Here is a 27,912-nt window from a genome sequence, read left to right as displayed (position 1 = left end):
AATGCTTCTCACTTCGCATGATTCTCAGTTATGAAGTGATTTCCAATTCAGCTGTTCAGCAAAGAAAACCCTTTTGTTCCATTTTTAACCCCCAATTCAATGTATAACTTTGGAAAGTAGATGCCTTTTTACTCCTGGCTGCTTTTTTGCTAAGGCAAGGCTGAGCCCAGCAAAGAGGAGTGGTCCTGTGGTCCCTCATGACAGTTGTGCCTGGGTAGCTCACAGAAGGATCTGCTATGGCAGGGCGTGGCCCATGAGCCCTGGAGCGTCAGGTGATACTCACCTTTCTTCTGAGTTGCTGTTCCTACCTAAGATACTGGCTAGTTAACAGGCATCAGTAGCTGGTAGAAAATAGAACCATCTTCCATGTTGTCAGAAAACCTACATTTATTTATGGAGCTGATGGCCTTCTTGATATCTACCTTATAATTTTGGCATAGTCATGAATATTTGAATAATGGTTATACATTTTACAGTTGATATTTGTTTATACAATATGAGTGAGTCTTCATATGCAATTAGTTGGTTTGATTGTCTGTAAGCTGAGTACCTGCTGTGTGCCAGCATCTGTGCCCTTCAGGAGCACTTGTGTCTAGGAAAGCATCCTAGCAGATTGCTGGTACTGAGGTGTTTGTCTCCTTGTTAGAAGTATAGCCTCAAGGAAGAAATATGATGGGAACCCCAACTACATGGTGAACCCATTAATTCCTTTTCTGTACAGGGCTTAACAATATGGGGCTCTTTACCCTGGAAAAGAGATTCCTACAACTTTAGTGTCTTAGCAACTATGAAATAGTTTTATCATGAGGTGTTGCTTTGGTTTAAAAGCAAAGAAAAACTAAATTCCCAACTATAATATGAAGTTATGTTTGAAATCAAGATAGCAAGAAATTATGCTCTAGGTGTGTGTAAGGCTCCAACATACATTATTAGCAGCTTGGGATAATTTTAGAAATGAACCTTAAGAGATGGGTATGGTTTTTAATAGTTATCTCATGGGCTTCTGAGAATATTTTCCCCTTTTTGTTTCTGGTTATAGACAGGCAAGTTAGTTTTGGTGATACATTTGGGATTCTGTACATAATAATATTGAATGTGTACATGTTGGAATTAAGGTGAATTATCACCCTTTCAAAAAGGCTCCCATTTGAAAACATGGTTTTCCATGAATTTCTTTTGGAAAGCTCTTTAGTGTCAGCAGTAAATAAGGTGTATTATTGCAACTTCATGAGGCTTATGGTTAGATTCTGGAAGAATATAAAATAAGTTAGACATGGTCTCTGTCTTCCAGGACTTAAAATCTAAAGTGAAAAGAGTAATAGGGATAAATACATCAAAACACATGCATGTACAAAGACACACACACATGCAGCAAGCAGCACACTTAAGAATGAATGTGTGCTGTTTTAAGCATATGGTTTATGAGGTTTTTGTCAGGAAGGTTTTATTAGGGAAAGTGGGATTTTTGAAGAGGTCACTCACTGCTGGAGGAAAATGGAAAGTCCTCAGTCCTGAGGTGGGGTGATTTAGATTAGCACACGTGATTCCCGTTGTCTTTTGTAATGCTTCTGTCAAGCTGTGGCTTGCCACTCTGCCATGACTTTTCAAGGTGTGGCTTAGTGCATTTACTTATTCCTTAGTCCTTCAGAGGATGAATAATAGCAGTCTTGCTGAACACAGGTTGGCTTTGTGGTTTTGGCTATGAGGGATACTTCTTTCAGCTTGCCACAACTCACAAGCTGTCTTGGCTCAAAAGCACACAGGTGTTCAGCCCTTTGTGTAATCTACCACGTTGTCATGAATTAGCCTTTTTTTTTTTTTTTTTTGTGAAGTAGCCACACTAGTGATGTAGATAGAACTGAGGCATTTCCTCCCTATTGTGTGAACCATGGAGGCTCATACATACCAATGTTTCTGGATAGATACACACACAACCCTCCTCCCAACATACTTCATAACACAACAAGCCTGTAAATCCTGTCTTAAACAAGTAAGAGTGGGAGGAATCTGTTAGAATTATATCCTCTTGATCTCTTGACATACACTTGGGTGGAGGATGCCAACTAGATGGCTCCTGTCTTCCCAAATTGCTTGCTTTCTTCCTTAAGTATTGTGAAGTACTGTGAAGCAACTTTGGTGAATTGGAGTGATGCCTGATTTCACCCTCACAGTAACTACCTGGGACAAGAGCTCTGCTCTGGCCAGGATGGGATGGGTATGGCCAGATCTCTGTTAGCTTTTTGGGTTGTGATCTCTTCCTGTCTACCGTGAGCTCCTTTGTTGTAGCTGTGTGGTGTTTTCTTATATACAACTGTGTTTCTCCTATTTATTTTAGGAGCTGTGTGTGGGAATATTTGAGATCTTGCTTTATTTATGTCTATGAACCATTTTCAACTCATTTTATGGTCTTTTTCATCTAAGTTTTTATGAAAGAATTTAGCTCTGCAGAAAATCATTTGAATGACATTTTTTTAGTTATCCCAAGGATGATATATAGCCATTGTCTTCTAGATGCATAGGATGGAAAAGAGCTTATTGCCTATAATAGCATAGATTAGGGCATTAGGACTTTAATTTCTTATAGAACCTAGGTTGATGAGGGCTGCTTTAGAATGTTTCTGTCATGTTTATTGAGGAAGAGATCTTGAGGCATTTCAGTCAGTATTCCACTAATGATGATACTTAGTGGTCTCTTCTCACTGTTCAATATCCAGCTCAGATGTTGCCTTTGATTATTTACTGAAACAGAGGAAAATCATACATTCAGTTCTCTTAGTTGCTTCTTCATACCACTAGTACCACAGGCTGCCTTATCACATTATTAAAATTATTTTCTTGTTCACTTAACAGATGGAGGGAATAATTAGAATTATATGTTCTTGATCTCTTGACTCACTTGGATAGAGGATGCAAACTGGGTGGCTATGTATATGGTAGCCTTTTGTGCAGGTTCTCCAAAAACTTGCCTTACTATGTTGTGGTAGGTAGCCTCCCACATTAAATAGGGCTGGCCCGTGTGTCCATAGGGTATGGTGGAATTAATGGAATGTGAATTCTGAGACTAGTTCATAAAAGCCCACTGGCTTCCACTTTGTCTTTTTTGGAGCTGCCATGTTGTAAGGATCTCCAGCAGCTCTGTGGCAAGGTCCGTAGGACCTCCTGACAACTACCAGCACCAACTTAACCAACCATGCGATGAGCCATCTTGAAAGTAGATCCTGCAGCCCTGTCAAGCCATCAGGTGACTGCAGCCCTGGCTAACACTATCTCATGAAAAACCCTGGGCCAGAGCCACCCAGATAAGCTGTTTTTGAATCCCTGATCCTCAGGAACTGAGTAATAAATGTTTATTGTTTTAATCAGCTGAGTTTTAGGATAACTTATTAGTCAGCAATTGGTAACTAATATATGTATTCTTAGACTGTATTACTTAACTCATAATGTTAGTTCACACAATTCATATACGAGTAATTCGGAGTGACCTAAAAGGCTTTCTGGTAGTTTTGAACACTATATTTCCACCTAGGCTTTAAAAAAAATCTGCATAGAAATGTTTCTAGGCCGGGCGTGGTGGCTCACACCTGTAATCCCAACACTTTGCGAGGCCGAGGCGAGTGGATCACAAGGTCAGGAGTTTGAGACCAGCCTGGCCAATATAGTGAAATACCATCTCTACTAAAAATACAAAAGTTAGCCGGGCATCCCAGCTACTTGGGAGGCTGAGGCAGGAGAGTTGCTTGAACCCAGGAGGTGGAGGTTGCAGTGAGCTGAGATCATGCTATTGCACTCCAACCTGGGCAACAGAGTATGATTCCATCTCAAGAAAAACCAAAAAAGCCAAAATATAATATCTATGCAGATATAAACATTCTTAAATAAGTCCTAAGTGAATAATTGAGGGATTCCTTGCAATAGCAAGAGAAAGTTATGTTACGTGGCAAGATTTTGTTATCCTTTGTTCCATGGTACCTTCATATATCCTAAAAAATGTGTTATGAGATCATAGTCATTATCTCGTACTTAACTTCAATTATGTTATTAATTTTTAGGAAAGAGTGTGCAATGTTAACACTGATGGGAGTAAAAGTGATGTTTTATTTTCTTCCTTATAGTTACCTGGACTTTAAAAGATTTTTTTACATCTTGAGATTTGAAAAATATTTTCAGTAATATTACCAGAGCACATACAAAGAGCTAACTATTGCTTAAATGTTTGTGAAATTTAACATGGTACTTTAGAAAAATCACATTCATTCATTCATTTACTCATTCATTAGTGCCTGCATGTGCAGGGACCTGTGCTGGGATCTTGCTTTTTTTTTTTAATTTTGTTTTTTTTAATTGAGGCAAAGTCTTGCTCTGTCACCCAGTGGTGTGGTCTCGACTCACTGCAACCTCCATCTCCCAGGTTAAAGCACTTCTGCTTCAGCCTCATAGTAGCTGGGACTATAGGTGTGCACCACCACATCCGGCTAATTTTTATATTTTTAGTAGAGACAGCGTTTCACTGTGTTGGCCAGGCTGGTCTCAAATTCCTGATCTCAAGTGTTCCTCCTGCCTTGGCCTCCCAAAGTGGGATTACAGGAGTGAGCCACTGGGTTCTTGCTTTTAAAAAGCAACAGCAGTGCTTGATCTCTCCAGGGGGCACCATGTAGGTGCATGAAGTACTCAAGTACAGGGAGTGTGAGAGATCAGTTTCACCCTAGGCTCAGGAAGTAAGGAAGACATGACGGAGGAGGTTCAATCTGAATTCAGTTTTTTTTCTCTGTGTAGGAGCTAAAGATGAAACAGAAGAGGAGCCGACCCAACTTTTTTTTTAAATTAAATTTATTTTTATTTTTATTTTTGAGACAGAGTTTTGCTCTTGTTGCCCAGGCTGGAGTGCAATGGTGCAATCTCGGCTCACTGCAACCTCTGCCTCCTGGGTTCAAGTGATTCTCCTGACTCAGCCTCCCCAGTAGCTGGGATTACAGGCATGCACCACCATGCCCGGCTAATTTTTGTATTTTTAGCAGAGACAGGTTTTCTCCATGTTGGTCAGGTTGGTCTCCTGACCACAGGCGATTCACCCTCCTCGGCCTCCCAAAGTGCTGGGATTACAGGTCTGAGCCACTGCGCCCAGCCCTGCCCAGCCCAGCCCAATTTTTAAACTGATAAGTTAGTAGAGGTGCTCTGTCCCCAGGAGGGCAAAGAGGAGATGGTAGGCACATTGCTCCTTCAGACTTGAGGAACTCTAGGAGTTTAGGTGGATTTTTCTAGTACTGGAGAAATAGAATGTTTGATTGGAAGGGAAACAAATCATTTATGTGTGTTGTGAACTAACATTATGAGTCAAAAGGAGCTGAAGGATAGCTTTTTGGTAGAAAATCCTACATTTCTTGACCCTTTTTCTTTCACTGTCTGTGTGAATTTGGCAAAATATTTTCCTTGATTGTTATGGAGAAAAGAACTAGAGTAAGTACTGTTTCATATTTTAGGATTGCTGTTATAAGTAGATCAACATGACATCTTTCCTTTGTATCATCTTTAGGAAAAAGCAGTGACTTCTGTCATATTCATAGAAATGAGACTGCAGAATGCCAGCAGATTATATGTGGATAGTCCTCTTCATAAACAGTGTCTCAGTTTTTTCACTTGGTAGGGTGGGATCATTCCTCTGTTCTTCAGTTGCAGAAACTGAAACTCCCAAATTGAGTGGTTGTCCAAGACTGTGAAGTCATTTGTGGATTAGAACTTAGGTTGCTGAGTCTTTATTTGATTTGTATATGCATATTTTTAATTTTTTTTTTCTACTGAGTGTGAACAGTTTTTTTTTTTTGTTGTTGTTATAGAAATTGGTCTAGCCGAGTGGTGGCTCATGCCTCTAATCCCAGCACTTTGGGTGGCCAAAGTGGGTGGATCACTTGAGGTCAGGAGCTTGAGACCAGCCTGGCCAACATGGTGAAACCCCATCTCTTCTAAAAATACAAAAATTAGCTGGGCATGGTGGCACACACCTATAATCCCAGCTACTTGGGAGACTGAGACAGGAGCATTGCTTGAACCCAGGAGGCGGGGCGGAGGTTTCAGTGAGCCGAGATTGTGCCATTGCACTCTAGCCTGGGCAACAGAGCAAGGCTCCGTCTCTCTCTCTCTCTCTCTCTCTCTTTCTCTCTCTCTCTCTCTCTCTCACACACACACACACACACACACACACACACACACACAGAGAGAGAGAGAGAGAGAGAGAGAAACTGTGGTCTAATGGACATTGAAACCTTTGCATTCTTTCTCTGGGATTAGAGTTTAATAACAAAAACTAACTTGTCAGGGCTTTCATTCTGTCAGCTCCGAGAATTGTCTAAGGTTTGGAAAATACTTGGTCTATACCATGCCTTGTGAAAGTACATGGTCTATACATGACAGTGATGAAATCGCAGTAGTTCACATTTGTTGCAGGCTTCCTTTAAGTGCCAGGCGCCATGCTGATAAGTGCCTTCTCTCATGGGCTACTTGAGAGGGAATGGCAGTTTCCTGACGGTGTTTTTCTGTGTGATCTGCAGTCTCTGCCAGCACCTGCTGGATTTGCATTGGCTGCATGTCCGCCTTACTGTGCATTGCTGACAGGCAATTTCCATTTCTACACATTGCGGTACTCTGTTTTAGACAACAGTGGCAATGCCGGTAGCCCTTTGTACAGATGTGGATGTCTGGCACTTGGTAGCTTTGGCGTTATGGGCAGAGGATTTTGTTCAGAGCCAGCCAGTGTCCTGACATGTCACAGGATGCCCATTCACTGCCTCTTGGAATAGATTCTGTGTGATGCCTGGAGTACCTTAAACTGTCAAGTGTATGGGCCATGAAAAGCTGGGGGACAGGACTGGGAGGGGTGGAGGATGCAGGGGGAGGGCACCAGGTGCAGAACAATGACTTCCAAATTATGTCACGAGCTGCCAGCCACACGAGCGCCGCGGCCCGGCCTCATTACCACATGAAGTGCCACAGAAGGGCCTTTTCATTTTCTCCTAGTGACTGTGTTTTCCACAATCTTGCCGGGAGGGGTGGGGTGGGCACCCTGCTCACCCCTAATTAACAATGGAGCACAAAGTCTTGGCAGAAGGAACTTCCCAATGTACCCTGGGGCTATTTTTGATGACAGTGAGTGGCTGTGACTCACTGTGAGTGTGTGCCCTTGCAGATGATGGTTTCCACCCCACCCCCTCCCCTGGAGATGAGCAGGCAGCCTTTGTGCATTTCCTTGGCCAGCTTCTCCTGCTGCTGCAGTTCACTGATATGTCCACAGCAGCCGGCCCGCAGGCCTGACAGGGCTCTGACAGTGGTTTTTACCATATATGGCCATCAGAGCGCTGTGGCTGTCAGCCGGCCAGGATAATTTCCTTCCTTTCCTTTGATTGGCTGCACGGGTGGCTCAGAGAATGGTGGGATCTGGGAGTGTGTGGTGAAGAGAAGCCACTGAGTCAAGTGCAAAGAACGTTTAACTCTTTCCTGGGTTTGTGGAGAGCACGGGTCTGTCCTAAGCAGGCAGGCAAGTGCTGCCAGCAAAAGCCCTCAGTGTGTAAACATGGTAACTCCAGTGTGGTAAAGCTGCTGTATCTCAGGTAAAGAAAGATATCTGAATACAGATTACTCTGAAATAAACTCAAGATGTCATGAGCACATTTCTGCAGTCACGATTTTGCCCAGAAGCCACCTTATAACCACATGTAGCAAATCATCTGTTCCTGCCAAGTTGAATATCTTTGCCAGTTAGGGGTGGGACCTGAGTTGAGTCCAGGGAAGACTGAGCTGAGAGGGTGTGTGATAGAACACATGTCTGCTTTCTTGGTGGAACAGTGACTTGGGTTTCATTTATGACCGAGCTTGCAGCCATGCTACAGGCTACTGAATTGAGTCTATACTACAGTCCTCTTGCTTGTTTACATCTGCTAAAAGATGTGAACTGCCTGAGCCATGGAACCCAAGGCATTAACTCCCACCCACCACCAAGAAAAAAGGTGTAATATTTTTCTATTTTTCATCTCCACTTCAAGGAGGGTGGATTTTTAGTCTGAGGCCTGTGGATTAAACAGTGCAGAGCTGCAATGGGAAGGGCTAGCCCTGGAGCTCTTTGGTGGTCACAGAGGGTTTCAGTAGATACATCTCCAGTATCATTTGCTTGCTGTGAGGGCTTAGACAACCAGTTTCTCTCGTTTCTGATTTGATATTGAATACTTTGATTTCCTATATTCCATTTTCAACTATAGTTCTTTTGCTTTTCAGCGTTTGCTTTCCAGCTCAGTTTTATTTTAAGTAGATTCTGGGTTCCAAGTTTTTATTTGTTCTCAGCCCAGAAGCATCATATGGAATTACTTGTCTGTAATAATGAGCAGAAAGTATTAAGTGTTGGCTTTAGAAATTCTTGCAGTCAGGAAGTTAGGAAATACAGCTACTCTGGTTGCTATCACATGCTGGGCAAGGTTGAGTAGGGAAATGTTAACTTTTCCATGTTTTTGCTTTCTGATAATAAAATCTTTGTAGTTTTGTAATAATTTCCCTCAAGTTCTTAATGGATTTTAAAATATGGTCTAATCAGTATTAAACCCAATTTTTAGTGAGGATCTATGATGCTAAAATAATTTACTTGGCATTTTCACTTCTGTCCAAAAAGACTGCTGTTTTTTACTCACAGGCAGGTGAAGTCTCTATAGACCCATATTCCCTCTCCCCAGCAGCTTTCGTTTCTAGCTTAGCTTACCTTACCTTACAGGGTAACTCAATCTGTACGGTTTATTCCAGAGCACCTCCTTTTACCTCAAGGTTGGTGTTTCTGGTTCCCTTAAAGTAAAACCACCTCAGAATGTTTTGTTCCTGGGCCATGAGCTGTCACTCTTAGGGACCAGCCTGTGCATAAGTCATATATTGTGTGCACCCATCTTTTTGGTCTGCTGCTGAGTGTCTATTTTATTTCCGTGTCGCTGTCCCCTTGTCCCATGACCAGAATCACTCTAGCTCCTCCCCGTGGAACAGCAGGGGCTTAAGAAATTCCAACAAAACATGTATCCACATTAATAATACTGTCATAAGAAAAAGGAAGTTGGAAAAAATGGAAAACCCACTTCAATAGATATCCTTTTGACTCCTTTGAACTCTGCACAGTGTGAATAGAGCCCTTATGCTTGGGCTGAAAAATTTTCTACTTCTGAGCACATGTTTGACTTAACATTCTCCTTGCTAAGTTGAGGAATTCTCAGTATATATCACCCCAGGGCCAAAAATAAGTTATGATTGAAATTTGGGCACATAAAGTGATTTTGACACTCATTTTTTCCTAAAATGAAAACTTAGGTGAATATAAGGTAGGGGTTTGAACAATGTGGAAATCTTTAACTGTTCCTTGAGTCAGATGATATAAAGTATCTCTGCTTGCCTTCCCCAGGATGGGGTGGGGGCTCTTTAGGCCCTTACATCTGCTGGTGGTGTAACCAGTCTGGATAATAGGCATAGAGGACTGTAGATCAGGAGTTGGAAAAGTACTGGAAGTGAGACAGCTGCCTGAGTTGGATTAGATAAGGGAGAAAGCAGCGTAGAAAGCAGTCTGAATCCAGCACCCTAGGAAGGTTTGGGTTTATACGATGAACTCTAGAATGTAAGCTTGGAAGAAATTGTATGTGGGATAACTTGAGCTTCTTAAAGGGGAATATTTGATTTGATTTATCACTGAAATGAATGTATGTCATTTTTTATCACCATGGGAATTTATTACTTTGTGAAAACATACATTAGTTTTGAGAGAGAGCAAACCTGCTGGGTAAAGTGTTGTGTGACTTTAACAAAATGTTACATTTCCATTCTTTCAGGAACCAGTGATTATCAGATTGATCGTCTTTTTTTTTTTTTTTTTTTTTTTTAAGAGACATAGTCTCGCTTTATCACCCAGGCTGAAGTGCAGTGGTGCAATCTTGGCTCACTGCAACCTCCGCCTCCCGGGTTCAAGCGATTCTCCCACCTCAGCTTCCCAAGTAGCTGGGATTATAGATGTCCGCCACCATGCCAGCTAATTTTGTATTTCTAGTAGAGATGAAGTTTTACCACATTGGCCAGGCTGGTCTCGAACTCCTGACCTCTGGTAATCCACCCACTTTGGCCTCCCAAAGTGCTGGGATTACAATCATGAGCCACCGCGTCCAACCTGGTATATCTTATTTATCGATCCCACACCGCCTTCTAAAAGTCCACATTTAAGAAGTACATTCATCCTGCATATTGAGGGCAGTACTGAGTACAATAAAAGAAATTGTTTAGTAGAGATGGTGAAACCGCGTCTCTACTAAAAATACAAAAATTAGCCAGGTGTGGTGGTGTGCACCTGTAATCCCAGCTGCTCAGGAGGCTGAGGCAGGAGAGTCACTTGAACCTGGGAGGTGGAAGTTGCAGTGAGCTGAGATTGCACCACTGCACTCCAGCCTGACCGACAGAGAAAGGACTTTGTCTCAAAAAAAAAAAAAAAAAAAAAAAAAAAGAAAGATACACTGTTAAAAAGTAGATGGTGTTGTGTGATTTTCCAGTAAGACTGATATGATAGGAAATGCTCTTATAACTAAGAAATATCATTTCTTCCTATTTAAATTAAATATTATTATTATTATTGAGACAGAGTCTCACTCTGTCACCCAGGCTGGTGTATAGTGGCATGATCTTGGCTCACTGCAACCTTTGCCTCCCAGGTTCAAGTGATTCTTGTTCCTTAGCCTCCTGAGTAGCTGAGATTATAGGCACCCACCACAACGCACAGCTAATTTTTATAATTTTGGTAGAGATGGAGTTTCACCATGTTGACCAGGCTGGTCTTGAACTCCTGACCTCAAGTTATCCACCTGCCTCAGCCTCCCAAAGTGCTGAGATTATAGGCGTGAGCCACTGGGCCTGGCTGTATTACTATGTTTTTGAAACAGGGTCTCACTCTATCACCCAGGCTGGAGTACAGTGGCATGATCATAGCTCACTGCAGCCTTGACCTCCTGGGCTTAGGTGATCTTCCCACCTCAGCCTCCTGAGTAGCTGGGACTACAGATGTACGCCACCACACCTGGCTAATTTTTATATTTCTTTGTAGGGACAGTGTTTCACGATGTTGCCCAGGCTGGTATTTCTTAAGCGGTATGTTAAATTTAGTGTGTCTGAAGAGGAATTATTTTGCAGAGTTATTTAAGTTATGAACTTTACTTTTGAGAGCAATTTGATAAAGTTATATTTTTACTGATGATTACATTTTGATTTTCATTCCTCTTCTCCCTCTAAAATGCCCATTGGAGGAAATGTTGCCTAACTTTGTGGATTTAGTTCAAGCATCAGTCTCCAGGAACTCTGCTGTGTTTTGGCTACTTCAAGATTTTTACGGGTCTTCCCCAAAACAAATGATAGTGCTTGTATTGGGGATGTTTTCCGCCACAGTGAAGGTTGCTAGCTGGAACATGCTCAAAGCCATCACCCTCAGCCCTGGCCAGCCACGTGGAAATTGTGCCATTACACCTCTCCCTTGTGCCAGCTATATACATGCTTTGGAAGCTGAATTTTCCCTTCGGCTCATGTTGCTTGGCTCTGGTCAGGCTACTGGATCTTTCAGTTAATAATGTCTGTAAGCCAGTGTCTTGACCTATTTCACCCATGTCCCATGAGTTTATAAACTGGCTATAGGCCAGAGCCTTTGGGAAACTTGGTGCTGGCCATTTTTGCCACTTGTTGGGTTGACATGCTAGTAATCCCAATCATTTGGAGTTCTAACTAGAGAGGTATAATGAAAGCTATCCTATGGTGTGATTGGGACTAGTGAATCAAAATTTATTTAAAGAAAGGAGTCTAAATGGCTATTACATTTTTAGTTAAACTACCTCAATTCCATGCTAGAAAAAGTAGTAATATTCTAGAGGAAGCAACAGAGGTGATTTATCCCTAGTGAAATAGTGGACTGATCTGTTACTAAAGTGAAGTTTTTCTATCTCTAAGCCTTGGAAGATTGGTGGGAGGTTCTTAAATAAGTCATTTTTTTTTTGTTTAAAAAGATATCTAAAAGCTGGCTTTAATTCTTGTGCATCTTCCTTTCAGCCTCTGCATTCATTTAAATTTGCTGCTTAGAGGTGCAGGTAAGCTGTGCTGTCACCATGACATGTGGTGGATGTCTTTCTGAATGGCCCCTCACAATCTAGCTAATTATACGTGGATTCTTTGGTTTATCCACTACATGATAAATGAGTATGTGTCGTGTGGATGAATGAGAATTGTGTTCTCATTAGATCCTAGTGCAAAATGTCTTTCAGAATGATGTTTCCTCATCTTACCATTTAAGGCCATTATTAATATGGTTTCCTTCAGTCTCCATGAACTGGAGCTCTCAGCAGTTTGTAAGTGCCCAACTTTGCATTTTTAATAATGTATGCTGATTTGGTGAAATATGTTGTGCTTTTGTTTTGATTTAATTATGAGTAAGATGATATTTGGAGGTATAAGCCCTTGAAAGCAGGATAGCTGACACTTGACTGTGTGTTTGTGAACATCCAGCATGCCATATAATCAGTGTACCTTTAAAATGCCATATAACCTGATACGCTCTTCTCATTTTTGTTCTTTTATCACTGTCAGATATTTAGTCAATTGCTTTTCTCTTGTGCTACAGTAGAATACTACTTTCCCTATTTTATTTATTTTAATGATTTATGATGACATCACAACCAGAGGAAGCAGCTGCTTGTAGAATATCATTTTTTATTAACTCTGTGTTTCTGGTGGCCAGTTGCCAATAATTTTTAACATTACTTGTGTGCTTTTTTTTATAACTCATGGCATAGTGGAAATTTTTTTTCCCCATCCAAATCTAGTATGGTTGGTCAGTGATATTTTAGATCTTTGCTTCTTGACTTTCTCTGTGCCCCAGTTTCTTTATTTAGAAAATAGGGTAATAAAGTTCTCACATCATAAAGGTTTTCATGAGAACAAAGTTATCAAGGTTTTCAGACAGGTCCTAGGATGTAATTTAAGTAATTAAAAAGTGCTGGCCATTATTTTTTGTTTTGATAGAAAGGATGGAAATAGGTGGCCGTTGCTATTTTAGTGGCATTCAGGTTCAAGAGAAAATGTTGAGCTCTAGTACTTTCAGGCTGCATATTTACTGGGGCCGAGCTGGAAAGGCAGTAATGCTTATTATTATTCTCAAATATCTTAACTGAAGAATACTGGTGAATAGCTATTGACTTTTAGCCAGGGTTATTTAATTTTAACTTCAAAAAAGAAGTCATTCAATAAGAAACTTCTTAGTATGTAATGAAGAACAACTAGTACTAGTACTTCCAGATTCCCCTCAAAATTGCTTTGTATTTGAACAAGAGCTCTTCTTAGCCCAGATTGAAAAAAATCATTTGGTGTTCTTGGAAGTTTAGAGCTCAGTACTATACTTGGCCATCAATAATGCAACATGTGGTTTCCTGAGCAGAGCCTAGGAATGCAAAGACCCTGACATAAAACAAAACAATTCAGGTAGAAAAGCTTTTTTCCTTGGGAGTAAAAAAAAAAAAAAAATTAAATGCAAAGTCAATAACAATGCATTGGTGTATTTCTCAACTTTATTATATTTTTAATTCTTTTTTTCAAAATAAGAAATGTATTAAACAGAACAGGCATGGTGGCTTACGCCTGTAATCCCAGCATTATGGGAGGCTGAGGCAGGTGGATCACGAGGTCAGGATTTCGAGACCAGCCTGGCCAAGACGGTGAAACCCCGTCTCTACTAAAAATACAAAAATTAGCCAGGTGCAGTAGCAGGTTCCTGAATCCCAGTTACTTGAGAGGCTGAGGCAGGAGAATTGCTTGAATGGGAGATGAAGGTTGCAGCGAGCCGAGATTGAGCCACTGCACTTTAGCCTGGGTGACAGAGCAAGACTCCATCTCGAAAAGAAAAAAATATATCAAACAAATAAAATAATAGGACAGGCATATACTAACTCACAAGATTAAACAGATGTTAATATTTTGCCATATTTGTTTCATATCGCCCCTTTTTGAAGAAAGTAATAAAGCATAACAGATAGAGGTAAAATACCATTCCCACGTATTTTCTACTTCCCCAGAGGTAATCTTTTCCTCAAATATTTACCATATTTTTATCACATATATATTTATCTGTAACATGTACTTTTATTTCTTGTGTCTTAAACTTTTATATAACTATTTCTTCCCATACTAAAGGACAATGAAATTGTTTTTTTTTTTTGAGACGGAGTTTCGCTCTTGTTACCCAGGCTGGAGTGCAATGGCGCGATCTCGGCTCACCGCAACCTCCGCCTCCTGGGTTCAGGCAATTCTCCTGCCTCAGCCTCCTGAGTAGCTGGGATTACAGGCACGCACCACCATGCCCAGCTAATTTTTTGTAGTTTTAGTAGAGACGGGGTTTCACCATGTTGACCAGGATGGTCTCGATCTCTTGACCTCGTGATCCACCCGCCTCGGCCTCCCAAAGTGCTGGGATTACAGGCGTGAGCCACCGCGCCCGGCAGGACAATGAAATTGCTTCTGCCACTATTGCCAACAATGTGGCAATAAATATTCCTCTTGTACAAAATGTGGGAGCATCTCTCTCACCCGGACCACCTAGAAGTGGCATTGCTGGGCTCTACCTGTTACTAAATTGTTCTTGAAAGGAATTATAACAGCCGGGCGCGGTGGCGCACACCTGTAATACTAGCACTTTGGGAGGCTGAAGTGGGTGGATCACCTGAGGTCAGGAGTTCAAGACCAGCCTGGCCATCATGGTGAAACCCCATCTTAAAAAAAAAAAAAGAAAAAGGAAAGAAAGAAAAAAAAGAAAGGAATTGTAACAAGGTATTATGTAAGCAGTTTATGAGTTCCTCTTTCCTGACATCCTTGCCAGCACTTGTATACAGACTTTTAAATTTTTGCCAGTTTTGAAAGGTATAAAATGTCACCTCGTTGTTTTAATTTGCAAGTTCTCTAATTATCAGTGAGACTGGAGTATCTTTTCACACACCCACTGCCTTTTCAGGTTTTCTTCCCTGTGAATTCTCTGCTCATCTAATTTGCCCCATTATTCTGTTTGGTTGTTGATTTTGTTGGGTATTTATGTTGCATACCTCTTCTTGCACTTTGTAACTTTTCTGTTCACCTATGTTTTTAAGAACAACTCACACTGCTGAATTTGGTTTGCTTTTGTTGCTGTTGTTTGTGAGGAACTTGGCATCAGTTTTTATAAGTCACATAGGCTTCAATTTTTCTCCCGTATACTCTGTTTCAAGGTATTAACATTCCTTATATAATACATTCAGTAGCACTTTTCTTTTTCTGTTCTCTGGAAAGTTTTGTTTGAAATGATCTCTTCCTTGAATACTTAGTGCCACTTACCTGTAAAACCATCTGGGCCTGGTGTTTTCTGGTGTTTGGTGATTGATTGATTTATTGGGGGATGGTGATGGATAAAGTTATACTACTGATCTTTTATGGTATGGATCTAACTTATATTTGTTTATTCTTGAATATGCTTTGATGTTACTTTTATTTCTGTGAGATTGTATATTTTGTCTAGAGCTTTAAAATTTAAAATTTATATGTCAAATGTTATTCCTAGTATTTTTATACTCTGTAAATTTCTACTTTTTTTATAAGTTATGTCCCTTTTAAAATTATTGATATTAATTTGTGCCTTCTCTCTTTTCCTGATCTATCCAGCTTAGTTAATTTTGTTATTTCTTTTCCACTGATTTCTTTTCTAATAATTTTACATTTTTTGGATGTACTCTGTTCATTTGCTAACTTCTCAAGGTAACAACTCAATGCATTAGTTTTTGATCTTTTCTAACATGCATTTAAGACTGTACATTTTTCACTAAGATCTGTTTTAGTTATATCTTGCACATTTGGATATGTCATGTATTGCTCAGTTTTAACTTTTCTATTATCCATTATGATTTTTTAAAAAACTGAATTATTTAGTAAATGAAAATATTTTCAAATGTATTGGAGATTTTTGGTTTATTTTCTATTAATTTTTAATTGTGTTGCATTATACTCAACATGCTTTACCTGCTGTTGACTACTTGGTATTTTTTGAGATTTGCTTTGTGATCTCCGAACTGATAATTAAAAAAAAATAATTAATGTTTAATGTGTGTTTGAAAAAAGTGTATTTTTAAATGTTAGGTACAAGGTTATATATATTTATTAGACCAAACTTGTTAATTTTGGCAACATCTTTCATATTCATATTAATTTTGTCTGCTTCATCTCTTAAATCTTTGTTGAAATGTCTTAAGATTATGGCCTTGTCGTTTTCTTCTTCGAGTTCTCTCAACTTTTGCTTAATTATTTTGAAATTGTATGGTTAGTTGAATTAAAGTTTATAGTGACAATGTAACTTTCCAGTGAATTGTTTCTTTAGATGTCAGGTAGTGACATTAATCTCTAATAGCACATTTTACCTTAAAGTTTGTTAGTTCTGGTATTATCTACAAGGCATACTTTTTTTTTTTTTTTTTGCGAAGTCTCACTCTGTTGCCAGGCTGGAATGGAGTGTTCGGTTCACTGCAACATCCACCTCCTGGGTTCAAGCGATTCTCCTGCCTCAACCTCCTAAGTAGCTGGGACTACAGGTGCACACCACCAAGCCCAGCTAATTTTTGCATTTTTAGTAGAGACAGGGTTTCACCATGTTGGCCAGGATGGTCTTGATCTCTTGACCTCATGATCCACCTGCCTCAGCCTCCCAAAGTGCTGGGATTACAGGCATGAGCCACTGTGCCTGGTCCAGGTATACTTTTTAATATGCCCCCCTCCTTTAGTTGCCTTTTGGTGCCATTATTTTTTAAAAACATGTTTTGTAACTGGATTTAATCTAATCTGGGAGGCCTTGTCTTTTAGTTAGTGAACTTAATCTTGCATTTACTACAAATCGTGATTTGTAGTTGGTTTTTATTTCCACTGTCTTTGTGCTTTCTAGTTTTCATGCTTCTTTTTTCTTAAAAAGTTTATCTCCGCTTTTCATGAATTGCATTCATACTTTCTTTGGTCCTTATTTTCATTTCCTCTTTCTATTGGATTGAGCCACTTTTTAAATTCTAGCTATTCTAGTACCCTCCTACCCCTACCCACTCCCAGAAATTATACATTCTCTCTCTTTCTTTTTAGTATTTACTCTTAATTTGGACATTTTTACTTAAAGTCTAAAACTAGTCAATTTTTAAGTCTGATCATATGCCTTTTACCTTAAATGGTATTATTGTTTAATATTTTATTTCTGTCTTTTAAAAATCTGTTTGCCAAGTAGGTATGATTACGACTGTTTTAGTACCTGTTTGTGTTTGCTTTATTTATTTATTTGCTCACTGTTGTTTTGCTATACCAGTCCATTTTTCTAGCTTACTTTCTTTTCCTGAACTGCATTCTTGAACTTAATTCTTTGAAATTAATATAACAATTCTTTGAAATAAGTCTAAGAATTTATTCTTTTGAACAAGGGTTTACCCATGGTAAATTCCGTCTCTTTTTGTCTACAGTGTCTTTTGTTTGCTTTTTCTTGTCATCATTCTTGAATGATAGTTTTTCTGGGTATGGAATACAAGGGTGGTTGTTTTTCTTAGCATTTCCAAGATATTTTTCATTTCTTTGTTTCTCTAATTGCTTCTGAGAAGTCTGCTCACCGTCAGTCTAATTACTCTCAGTAGGTAATTTGTCCTTTCCCTGGTGTTGCTTCTGGAATCTTCTCTTTGTTTTAGGTGTTCTAAGTCGCACTAGGATATGAATAGATAAGAATTTGTTCTCACTTATATTGCCTGAGGTGGGATTTGTGCCTCTTAAATCTAAAGATTTATGCATTTAATTGAACCTGAAAAATTCTCAGCCATTATCTTTTTAATTTTTGCCTCTGTTCCATTCTTTTAATTCTCTCCTTTTGGTATGTCTATTTAAATGTATGTCAAACTTCTTCATTCTGGCCTTCCAGCCTTAGGATGTTTTAAATTATGAAATATCCTGCATTCAAGCCGTGCATGGTGGCACACACCTAAGGAGGATCACTTGAGGCCAGGAGTTCAAGGCTGCAGTGAGTTCAAGCTTGCCTGTGAATGGCCACTGCATTCCAGCCTAGGCAACATGAGACAAGAACAAGAGAGAGAAAGACAAGGAAGGAATGAGAAAGAGGGAGAAAGAGAACACACATTCAAAAGAGTATATCTATAGTTTAATAATTGTATAACATAATTATTAAATAATTGTGTAAAATAGGATGAACACCTGTGATCCCAGTACCATCAGCTTGAGCAATAATATTACCTGGGGTAGTAGCTCAAACAGTGCAAGTGAAATCTTCATCTCACCTGCATGGTTTTTATGAGGATGCAATAAGATAATTAAGCAAAACCACCTGGCTTAGATTTAGTAGCTTTTCCTTCTTTAAGGAGAGACACCATCAGAAGTGTGGTAGAGTGGATACCAGCATTTGCTAAATTTTGGGTAATGTTTATCACGTACTTTAAGTGCTGGGACAGTACCAAGTTCTTGACCTTGATTGTCTCATTTAGTCCTCACATCAGCTCTTAAAAAATAAACTATTAAATATTCTAGATTTACAAATGAGGAACTGAGGTTGAGGGATGGAGTAATGTGGCCAGGACTTCACAGCTAGAAGATGGCAGAGCCATGACTACACTTTGGGCAGTCTCATTCTCATTTGTGCTTTGCTGTCTGCAAATGAACTGTGTGGCTCCTTCCTATGACACCCAGATTCTCTACGATAGGGTGTTCATTGGATTTCCTTTTTTGAAGTCTTTTTCTGATGATGCATTTTGGGAGATCCAAACTAGGTTTAATTAGTTTTACAAGGGAAAATGGAGGAACATGAAGAAACCTAGGCCTTAGGTCTGTAAACAGGGCTATCTTCAGGTATCAACTTAGAACTTACCTTTCCCAGCAGAAAACCTCTCCAGAGACTGACCCCACAAGCCTGCTTAAATGTCCTCCTTCTGTGTTTTTATGTGGTACCATAATTGGTTGTTTAAATGTCTTTTCCCTCTCATTGGACTCCATGCTTAGCTAGGACAGACTGCCTTGTTCACGTCTGTATCTCCAGTACTCAGCACAATGTCTGGTCTATAAAAGTTCACAACACGTATTTGTTAATTCTTAATGATGGAGTAAATTATTGTGCTAGAAGAACTAATAATGTGACAACTTTTATTGAATATTTTATTCCAGGTACTGTAGTTAAATTTTTTACATACTTGACACAGATAATTATGATACTGAATTGTGATTTATCTAAAAGTGTTCTCTCATTTAATCGTTACAGTAATCGTGGGAGTTAAGTATCATTGTTGACTATTTTACAGATGACAAACAAGCTGAAGCCTAGAGAGATTACATGACTTGTCTAAAGTCACCTGTTGTTTAATCAGTAGACCCTGGATTTGAACCCCTTCCTGTCTGATTTTAGAGCCTGTGGTCTTTACATGTTAGCGTTCTGCTTCTCTGGAAATTCCCACAGTCAAGTCAAATTGGAGAAATCGTAGAATTTTCTGATCTTGAAAAATTGCCAAGAAGCCTGCCCCAGTGTTGGGATGATTTGCCATATCAAAGCAAAAACAACAAAAAATAGATTCAGCCATATGTTGCAGCGATTCCTTTCTGTGTACCTGCTCTTAGAGCATACACAGCTTCAGTGTGGACCGGCATTAAGCTGTTTTAAAAAGGAAACCATTTTCATGTACCCATTGTTAACACCAGCAGTTGTCTTAGTTGACACAAAATTGGTCTGATAACCCTGGTTGGCTTGCTAGATTCAAATGTGTGACATGAGCAAATTGTGGTAGCTATTTAAGACCAACATTAAACATTTTATTCTTAATCAGATGTGGAACTGGCTAATGGGTGAAGTCTAAGTTGGTGTTAACTAGACTGGCTAGCTGGCATTTCTGTTGATTGAAGATAGCAGAGAGACTGAGACATTAAAGTGTAGAATGCCCTTTAGACCCTATGCTAAAGGTTTTCTTTTTTTACTTTAAGTTTTTAAATTTTAATCATGCCATTCATTTCCAGAACTGGTAATTTATATATTTGAGGATATTGTCTCGTTGTATTAAAAGTTATATTTCACATTTTGAATAATACCAAAGTTTAGAGTTTTTTTTTAAGCCATAGAACATCCTTTTAATTTACAACTTGGCTGTTGTAGAATTGAGACTTTTGTATTCTCGTTCGCTGTCTACTAGTACAGTTGATTAAATCTTTGTGGTTCTAAGGATTTAGATTCTTGTAATTTGATGGCATGGCCTTGGTGGTGGCTTTTTCTAGAAGTGAAAGTTGATGTTGACTATATAATGTCATCATATGTAGACAATTGAGAGTTTTGGGTAAAGGTAATAAAGGAGAAATGGGCCTAAGAAAATGTATAACCTCTATGGTGTTGATGTTACATAATAGGTTTGTTTCTCTCTTCTTTCAGACTGGTCGAATTGACAAATCCTACCCTACAGTATGTGGCCACACAGGACCAGTGCTGGACATAGACTGGTGCCCACATAACGATCAAGTCATTGCCAGCGGTTCAGAGGACTGCACGGTCATGGTAAGCTCCCAGGGTGTTGCATGCACACAGGCCTGTGAGACTCACCTACTCCTTTCAAAAGCATATGTATGGGTATGTGGGTGTATGTGTGTGTGTATATATAGAGAGAGGCTTGAAAAACAGAAAGTTATAGCAGTTTTGACTGTGTGTGGGATTTTACAAGAATTTACTACATTTAACTGCAGATAATCCTTTCAACAAGCCCTTAAATCAAAAGGTTGTACTGCAATGTCTTTACTTTTTTTTTTTTTGAGGTGGAATCTTGCTCTATCACCTAGGCTGGAGTGCAGTGGCATGGTCTCGGCTCACTGCAACCTCTGTCTCCCGGGTTCGAGTAATTCTCCTGCCTCAGCCTCCTGAGTAACTGGGATTATAGGTGTGTGCCACCACACCCAGCTAATTTTTGTATTTTTAATAGAGACAAGATTTCACCGCGTCGGCCAGGCTGGTAGAACTCCTTACATTTTCTTAGTGATCCTCCTGCCTCGGCCTCCCAAAGTCAATTACAGTCTTTTCTGTGAGTGTGTTTGTGTACGTGCTTATTGACAGCTGACATTTTCTCTGTCAGAAGATTTTAGGGAAAGTAAAATGACTTTTTAGTAATTCTGTAATGCCATTTTACTACATGAATTTCCTGCCACCCCAAAAGGAGAGAAAAAACTGCTGGCAAAGACTGTATAAGATAGTGATGTAAGATGCTAAAGTTATGCAAATAAAGTGGGATGTGTTGAAGGTGGTAGGAGACAGTTTTTGCAATTACTTGTTTCCAGGCTAATGGCAAAAAGTGTGTTCTGTCCAATGGACCCTGGTTAAGAAAGTCCTTTTCTTTGCAATTGCTTGTTTCCAAGTTAATGGCAGAAAGAATGTTCTGTTCAATGGATCCTGGTTAAGAAAGTCCTTTTCATAAAGATATACAAACAAAATGTGAAAGGTGAATTAAGTACTTTACATTCCCTTCTTTAGTTTCCATAAGTAGGTTATGTGTGAAACAAAGCTTTGGAGTACTTTTTAATATGATTTCTTGTTCTTGGTTATGATTTTTAACTTTCAAATGTGATTATTGGTTTGGATCAGTTTTTAATGCTAGCCCAAAATAGGTTGAAAATGTTAGGCATAAGCACAAATGGAAGTACTGCTGCCCCTGAAATAAGGGAAGATGTTCTCTAATTAATTTGTAAGCAGTCTCGCATATGTCAGGTGGATGGCTTGGAGAACCACACTACTTTTATTTTCCTCTCTATTGGCTGTGCACTGAAACATTGTTTGGAAGGCTTTATTAATTAAAATGATTTTATATAAACACAAATTAATTCCTGAGCCGTGTCATTTAAACATTTATCCACTTTTCCTCATGGGCTTTGGCTGGGAATGTCTCCTCCTGTGATCTTATAATTTTGGCAGCTAAAGCATATTAAGAAAATACGCTGCTGTGAAAGGGAATTGTTCTGTTTAAGGTGCCTTATTAAATTGATCATTTTAATGGCTACAAACACATTTTGCTAAGAGAAAGGAATATTATTTAGACCTGATACCAGAATATATATATATTTTTGAGATGGAGTCTCGCTTTGTCGCCCAGGCAAAAGTGCAATGGTGTGATCTCAGCTCACTGCAACCTCCACCTCCCAGGTTCAAGCAATTCTCCTGCCTCAGCCTCCCGAGTGGCTGGGATTACAGGCCTGTGCCACCATGCCCAGCTAATTTTTGTCTTTTTAGTAGAGACAGAGTTTCACCATGTTGGCTAGGCTGGTCTCAAACTTCTGACCTCAAGTGACCCGCCTGTCTCAGCCTCCCAAAGTACTGGGATTACAGGCACGAGCCACCGTGGCTGACTCTGATGCCAGAATCTTAAATGCAGAGTCTGAATCTCTTTTGAAGAAGCATTTTTGATTTATCTCTGGCCCTCCCCATCTCTAGCATTATTGGTCACATTATCCTTAAAAAAAAAAAAAAAAAAAAAGTTTGTATTATAAAACAGAAAAACATACCAAATAGTTAAGTGAAAAGTGAATTCAGGGAGTTAAGTGATTTATGACATAGTGAACACCATGTAACCACCTTCTATGTCAAAAAGCAGAACTTTCCCAACCTCTTCAGACTTCTCCATGTCACAACACCCCTTCTCCCTCTCAAAGTAACCACTCTCCTGACTTTTGTAATACTCCTCTCTTTGCCTTTCTTTGTGGTGGTAATCACTCAAGTGTACACCATAGACTCTGTAGATTAGTCTTGCCAGTTTAAAAACTTTATATATAGTCTTAAATCTTAATCTGTAGATTCCTCCTCCATCATTTTCTTTTCCTTACAATGTATCTATTCAAAAGCCCTGACCTTTGACCCGTGCTTTTCTTTCTTTTTTTTTTTTTCTTTTCTTTCTTTTTTTTTTTTTTTTCTTTTTGAGACAGTCTTACTCTGTTGCCTAGGCTGGAGTTCAGTGGCATGTCTTAGCTCACTGCATCCTCTGCCTCCTGGGTTCAAGCAATTCTCCTGCCTCAGTCTCCTGAGTAACTGGGATTTCAGGCACTTGCCACCATGCCCAGCTAATTTTTTGTATTTTTAGTAGAGACGGGGTTTCACCATGTTGGCCAAGCTGGTCTCGAACTCCTGACGTCGTGATCTGCCTGCCTTGGCCTCCCAAAGTGCTGGAATTATAGGCATGAGCCACTATGCCTGACCTGACTTGTGCTTTTCAACCATCTGGATTTTGCTGATTGTACCCTCATGTTGCAGTTCAACTTGCTCCTCTGTTCTCTGAATTTCCTGCAAATTGTCAACTGGATACTGAAGTGTGGTCCAATTCAGGTTCTGTCTTTTTGGCAAGACTATACGCTAGGAAGCACATGATGTCAAGATGTCTGGGTTTCATTCTTTTTCAATTTGTGCATTCAGTGCCTACATCTAGTCATTTACTAGGGGTTGCAGTATGGTGACAATAAATTCTGTCATTTTGTTTTCAATTTTTAGCTGGTAAAATTTTATAAGATAATATGCTCACTTGCTTACTATTTAGTTACCAAATAGTATAGTTCATTTAGGAAAGCAGGATAAATGCTTGATTATTTCCTTTTATTTACCCAGTTCTCGAGATAATGAATTGGCTCTCTGTCATCCTTAGAAGGTGAAGAAATTAGGGTTTTTTTTCTCCTTTCCTTTCCTTTTGAAATTATGGATTTGAACATATATGCTGTGTTCAATCCATTACAATTCTTATCTCAAAGCAGATTGTCATGTCTTTTCCAATGGGAACCTCTTCAAGATTTCTGAGTCCTTTTGAAATGACCTTATAGTCTTTGATTGATAGATTCCTTGCTGTGTGACATGTTGAGGTGTTTCAGGCTCACCTTGGACATCTCTCCCCAAGCCATTTCTTTCAGAAGTCCTGGTTTCTTTTAATGGAAAATGATACCTATTAAGTATGCAGTAGCATTATGTCTAATATATATGTTAATTTAAAAATACTGTATTACCAAAGAGAGTGTAATCTTTTTGCTGTGGAGGGTTTCCCCTCAGTGTTGATGGCTGCTGACTGATGAGGGTGGTGGTTGCTGAAGGTTGGGCTGGATGAGGCAACAGCAACAATGAAGTTTGTCATATTGATTGACTCAGCCTCTCATGAAATCTTTCTCTGTAGCATGTGATGTTTGATAGCATTTCACCCACTGTAGAACTTCTTTCAAAATTGGAGTCAGCCCTCTCAAACCCTTTTGCTGCCTTATCAACTAAGTTTATGTAAGTAGTAGTCTAAATGTTTCGTTGTCATTTTAGTAGTATTCACAGCATCGTTACCAGGAGTACATTCCATCTCAAGAAACCATTTTCTTTGCTTATCCCTAAGGAGCAACTCCTCATCTGTTCAAGTTTTACCATGAGATTGTAGCCATTCACTCATATCTTCAGGCTCCACTTTTTATTCTCTAGTTCTCTATTTCCACCATATCTAATGTTACTTCTTCCACCAAAGTCTTGAACTCCTCAAAGTCATCCATGAAGGTTAGAATCAACTTCTCCCAAACTTCCCTTAATGTTGAGACTTTGAATTCCTCTCATGAATCATGAATTTTCTTTCTTCCTTTTTTTTTTTTTTGAGACGGAGTCTTGCTCTGTCGCCAGGCTGGAGCACAGTGGCGCAGTCTCGGCTCTCTGCAACCTCCGCCTCCTGGGTTCAAGCGATTCTTCACCTCAGCTTCCTGAGTAGCTGGGACTATAGGCGCATGCCAAACACCCGGCTAATTTTTGTATTTTTAGTAGAGATGGGGTTTCACCATGTTGGCCAGGATGGTCTTGACCTCTTGACCTCACAATCCTCCTGCCTCGGCCTCCCAAACTGCTGGGATTACAGGTGTGAGCCACCACACCTGGCTGGAATCATGAATTTTCTTAATGGCACCTAAAATGGTGAATTCTTTCCAGAAGGTTTTTAATTCACTTTGCCCAGATCCATCCGGGGAGTCACTATCAGTAGTAGCTGTAGCCTTACAAAATGTATTTCTTAAACAATAAGACTTGAAAGTCAAAATGATTCCTTTTTCCAAGGTCTGCAGAATGGATGTTAGCAGGTGAAAACAACATTAATCTTGTATATCTTCATCATAGGTATTGGGTGATAAGGTACATTGTTGATGAGCAGTAATATTTTGTAAGGAATATTTTTTTTTTCCTGATCAGTAGGTCTCAATGGTGGGCTTAAAATATTCAGTAAACCACGCAGTAAACAGATGTGCTGTCATTCGTGCTTTGTTCTTCCATTTCTAGAACACAGACAGAGTAGATTTAGTATAATTCTTAAGGATTCCTAGGATTTTTGGTGCAGTAAATGAGCATTGGCATTAACTTAAAGTCACCAGCTGCGTCAGCCTCTAACAAGACAGGCAGCTCATCTTTTGAAGCTTTGAAGTCAGGCATTGACTTCTCTTTAGCTATGAAAGTTTTAGATGGCATCTTCTTTCAGTAGAAGGCTGTTTCATCAACATTGAAAATCTGTTGTTTAGTGTAGCCACCTTCATCAATGTTCTTAGCTAGATCTTCTGGATAACTTGCTGCAGCTTCTCCGTCAGCACTTGCTGCTTTTCCTTGTACTTTCATGTTATGGAGATGGCATCTTTCCTTAACCTCATGAACCAACCTCTGCTAGTTTCCAACTTTCTTCTGCAGCTTCCTCACCTCTGTCAGCCTCCATAGAATTGAAGAGAGTTAGGACTTTGCTCTGGATTAGGCTTTGGCTTAAGGGAATCTTGTGGCTGGTTTGTATTTCTATCCAGAGGACTAAAGCAAACGCTGTTTTTGCTTTTTTATCATTCATGTGTTCAATGGAGTAGCACTTTTAATTTCCTGAACTTTTCTTTTGTATTCACAACTTGGCTAACTGGCTTAAGAGGTGCTTAGCTTTTGGCCTGTTTCCGCTTTCGATGTGGCTTCCTCACTAAGCTTAATCATTTCTATTTTTTTATTTAAAGTGAGAAATGCACAACTCTTCCTTTCACTTGAACACTTAAAGGTCATTTAGGGTTATTAATTGGACTAATTTCAGTCTTGTTATGTCTCAGGTAATAAGGAGGCCCAAGGAGAGGGAGAGAGAGGGAGAGCAGGTTGGTGGAGCAGTCAGAAAACACAGTGTTTATCGATGAAGTTCACTGCCTTATATGGGTGCGGTTCCTAGTACCCCAAAACACTTGCACTAGTAACATCAGATCACTGATCACTTTAACAGATATAATAATAATGAAAAAGTTTGAAATGCTGCAAGAATTTCCAAAATGTGACACAGAGACAGTGAACACATGCTGTTGGAAAAATGGTACAGATAGATTTGCCTTAGTCAGGGTTGATACAACGCTTCAGTTTGTTTAAAAACAAACAAAAAAACACCACCACAATATCTGTGAAGTGCAATAAAATGAGGTATGCTTGTATTTATCTAATGTCTTTAACATTAATTACATCTCCATCTCCTTTCTTCCACACAGAGAATGCAGGGTCTCAGGGATACAGAGGGAGAATGAGAATATCCTGATCTGTCTCATTTGTCTTATTACATTATACGTATAGTAGTCTCAGAGTGAAAATGCTAATACCACACCATACCATGGTTACTGAAAATTGTTAAAAAACTAAACAACTTTTAGTTAAAAGACTAAAAAAATTTTTTTTAAACTCATGCTATGTCTATTCTCCCTCCATTTAAAAATGATATATTCTGTATTTTCAAGATCACACAGCTATTACATTCAGCAGTCTCTCCTGTCTTGGTTCTGTGAGTAACTACATTTCCTACACTCCATCAACCCTTGTGTTGATCTCACACCAGTCATTTGGATCATCTGAACCAGGTTCTTGGGTGGATTCCTTAAGAAGGGGGTCATAGGAACAATATTCTCTGAGTTCTTGTATACTGATAATAACTTATCTGCCATCTTTGTTCTCAAAAGTGAGTTTTTCTGAATATAAAATTCTTGGGCAGGGGCAGTGCCTCACACCTGTAATTCCAGCACTTTGGAAGGCTGAGGCAGGTGGACTGTTTGAGCCCAGGAGTTCAAGATCAGCCTGGGCAACATGGTGAAATCCTATCTCTACAAAAAATATAAAATTAGCTGGGTGTGGTGGTGAGTGCCTGTGGTCCCAGCTACTTGGGAAGCTGAGGTGGGAGGACTGTTTGGGCCTGGGAGATTAAGGCTGCAGTGAGCCATGATCGTGCCACTGTACTACAGCCTGGGTAACAGAGTTAGACTGATCCTGTCTCTAAATAAATAAATAAGTTAAATAAAACTACTGACTCACAGTTTTTCCCTGAGTATCTAAACACATTATTCCATTTTCTTTTGGCATAGGTTTTCCAGTCAAAGTCAGATTATAATCTAATTTCCTTTCCCTTATAAATCATGTGCTCTTTTTGCCTAAATGTTCATAAGGTTTTTTTTTTTCTTCAAATATAGTTAATTTTACTAGAAGATTGTTGGTCATTTGGAGTTGGTATCTCTAGATACCATGGTATGCTCTTTCAATATATAGCTTCCAGTTGTTTTTTTTTTTTTCTTGAATTGCAGTTTTTAATTTTTTTTTTTTCTATTCCCTTGCTTTGGTTTTCTTCATCAGAGGCTCCTGTTACCCATATGCTTGATCTTCTTTACTTTTCTTCAGTTGTTGTCGATTTCTCTCTAAACCTTTTTTTTCTTTTCTTTTTTTCCCTCCCTCCCTCCCTCCCCTCCTTCCTTCCTTCTTTCCTTCCTTCCCTCCCGCTCCCTCCTCCCCTCCTTCCTTCCTTCCCCTTCCCTCCTCCCACCCTCCCTCTCCCTCCCTCCTCCCTTCCTCTTCCCTCCCTC

General features: G+C 39.5%; 1 protein-coding gene across 5 annotated transcripts in view; it reads left to right on the top strand.

Annotated features, from left to right (window-relative positions):
* CORO1C (coronin 1C) overlaps positions 1-27,912 on the top strand; it is an 86,827-nt gene that overhangs the window by 34,260 nt on the left and 24,655 nt on the right. For 4 of the 5 annotated variants that reach the window (XM_032300572.1, XM_032300591.1, XM_032300581.1 and 1 more), the window contains exon 3: positions 20,474-20,596. In XM_032300572.1, coding sequence (XP_032156463.1) covers positions 20,474-20,596 — 123 coding nt within the window. Of the gene's footprint in view, positions 1-12,100; positions 12,120-20,473; positions 20,597-27,912 lie in introns of those variants that run through there. The other variant, XM_032300611.1, reaches the window with a different exon arrangement.

Source organism: Sapajus apella, unplaced genomic scaffold (assembly GCF_009761245.1).
Source record: "Sapajus apella isolate SASKATOON/1434 unplaced genomic scaffold, GSC_monkey_1.0 scaffold2, whole genome shotgun sequence".
NCBI classification, from domain to species: domain Eukaryota; kingdom Metazoa; phylum Chordata; class Mammalia; order Primates; family Cebidae; genus Sapajus; species Sapajus apella.
Note: the sequence above shows the minus strand (reverse complement) of the source record. Positions and strands in the feature narration are given on the sequence as shown.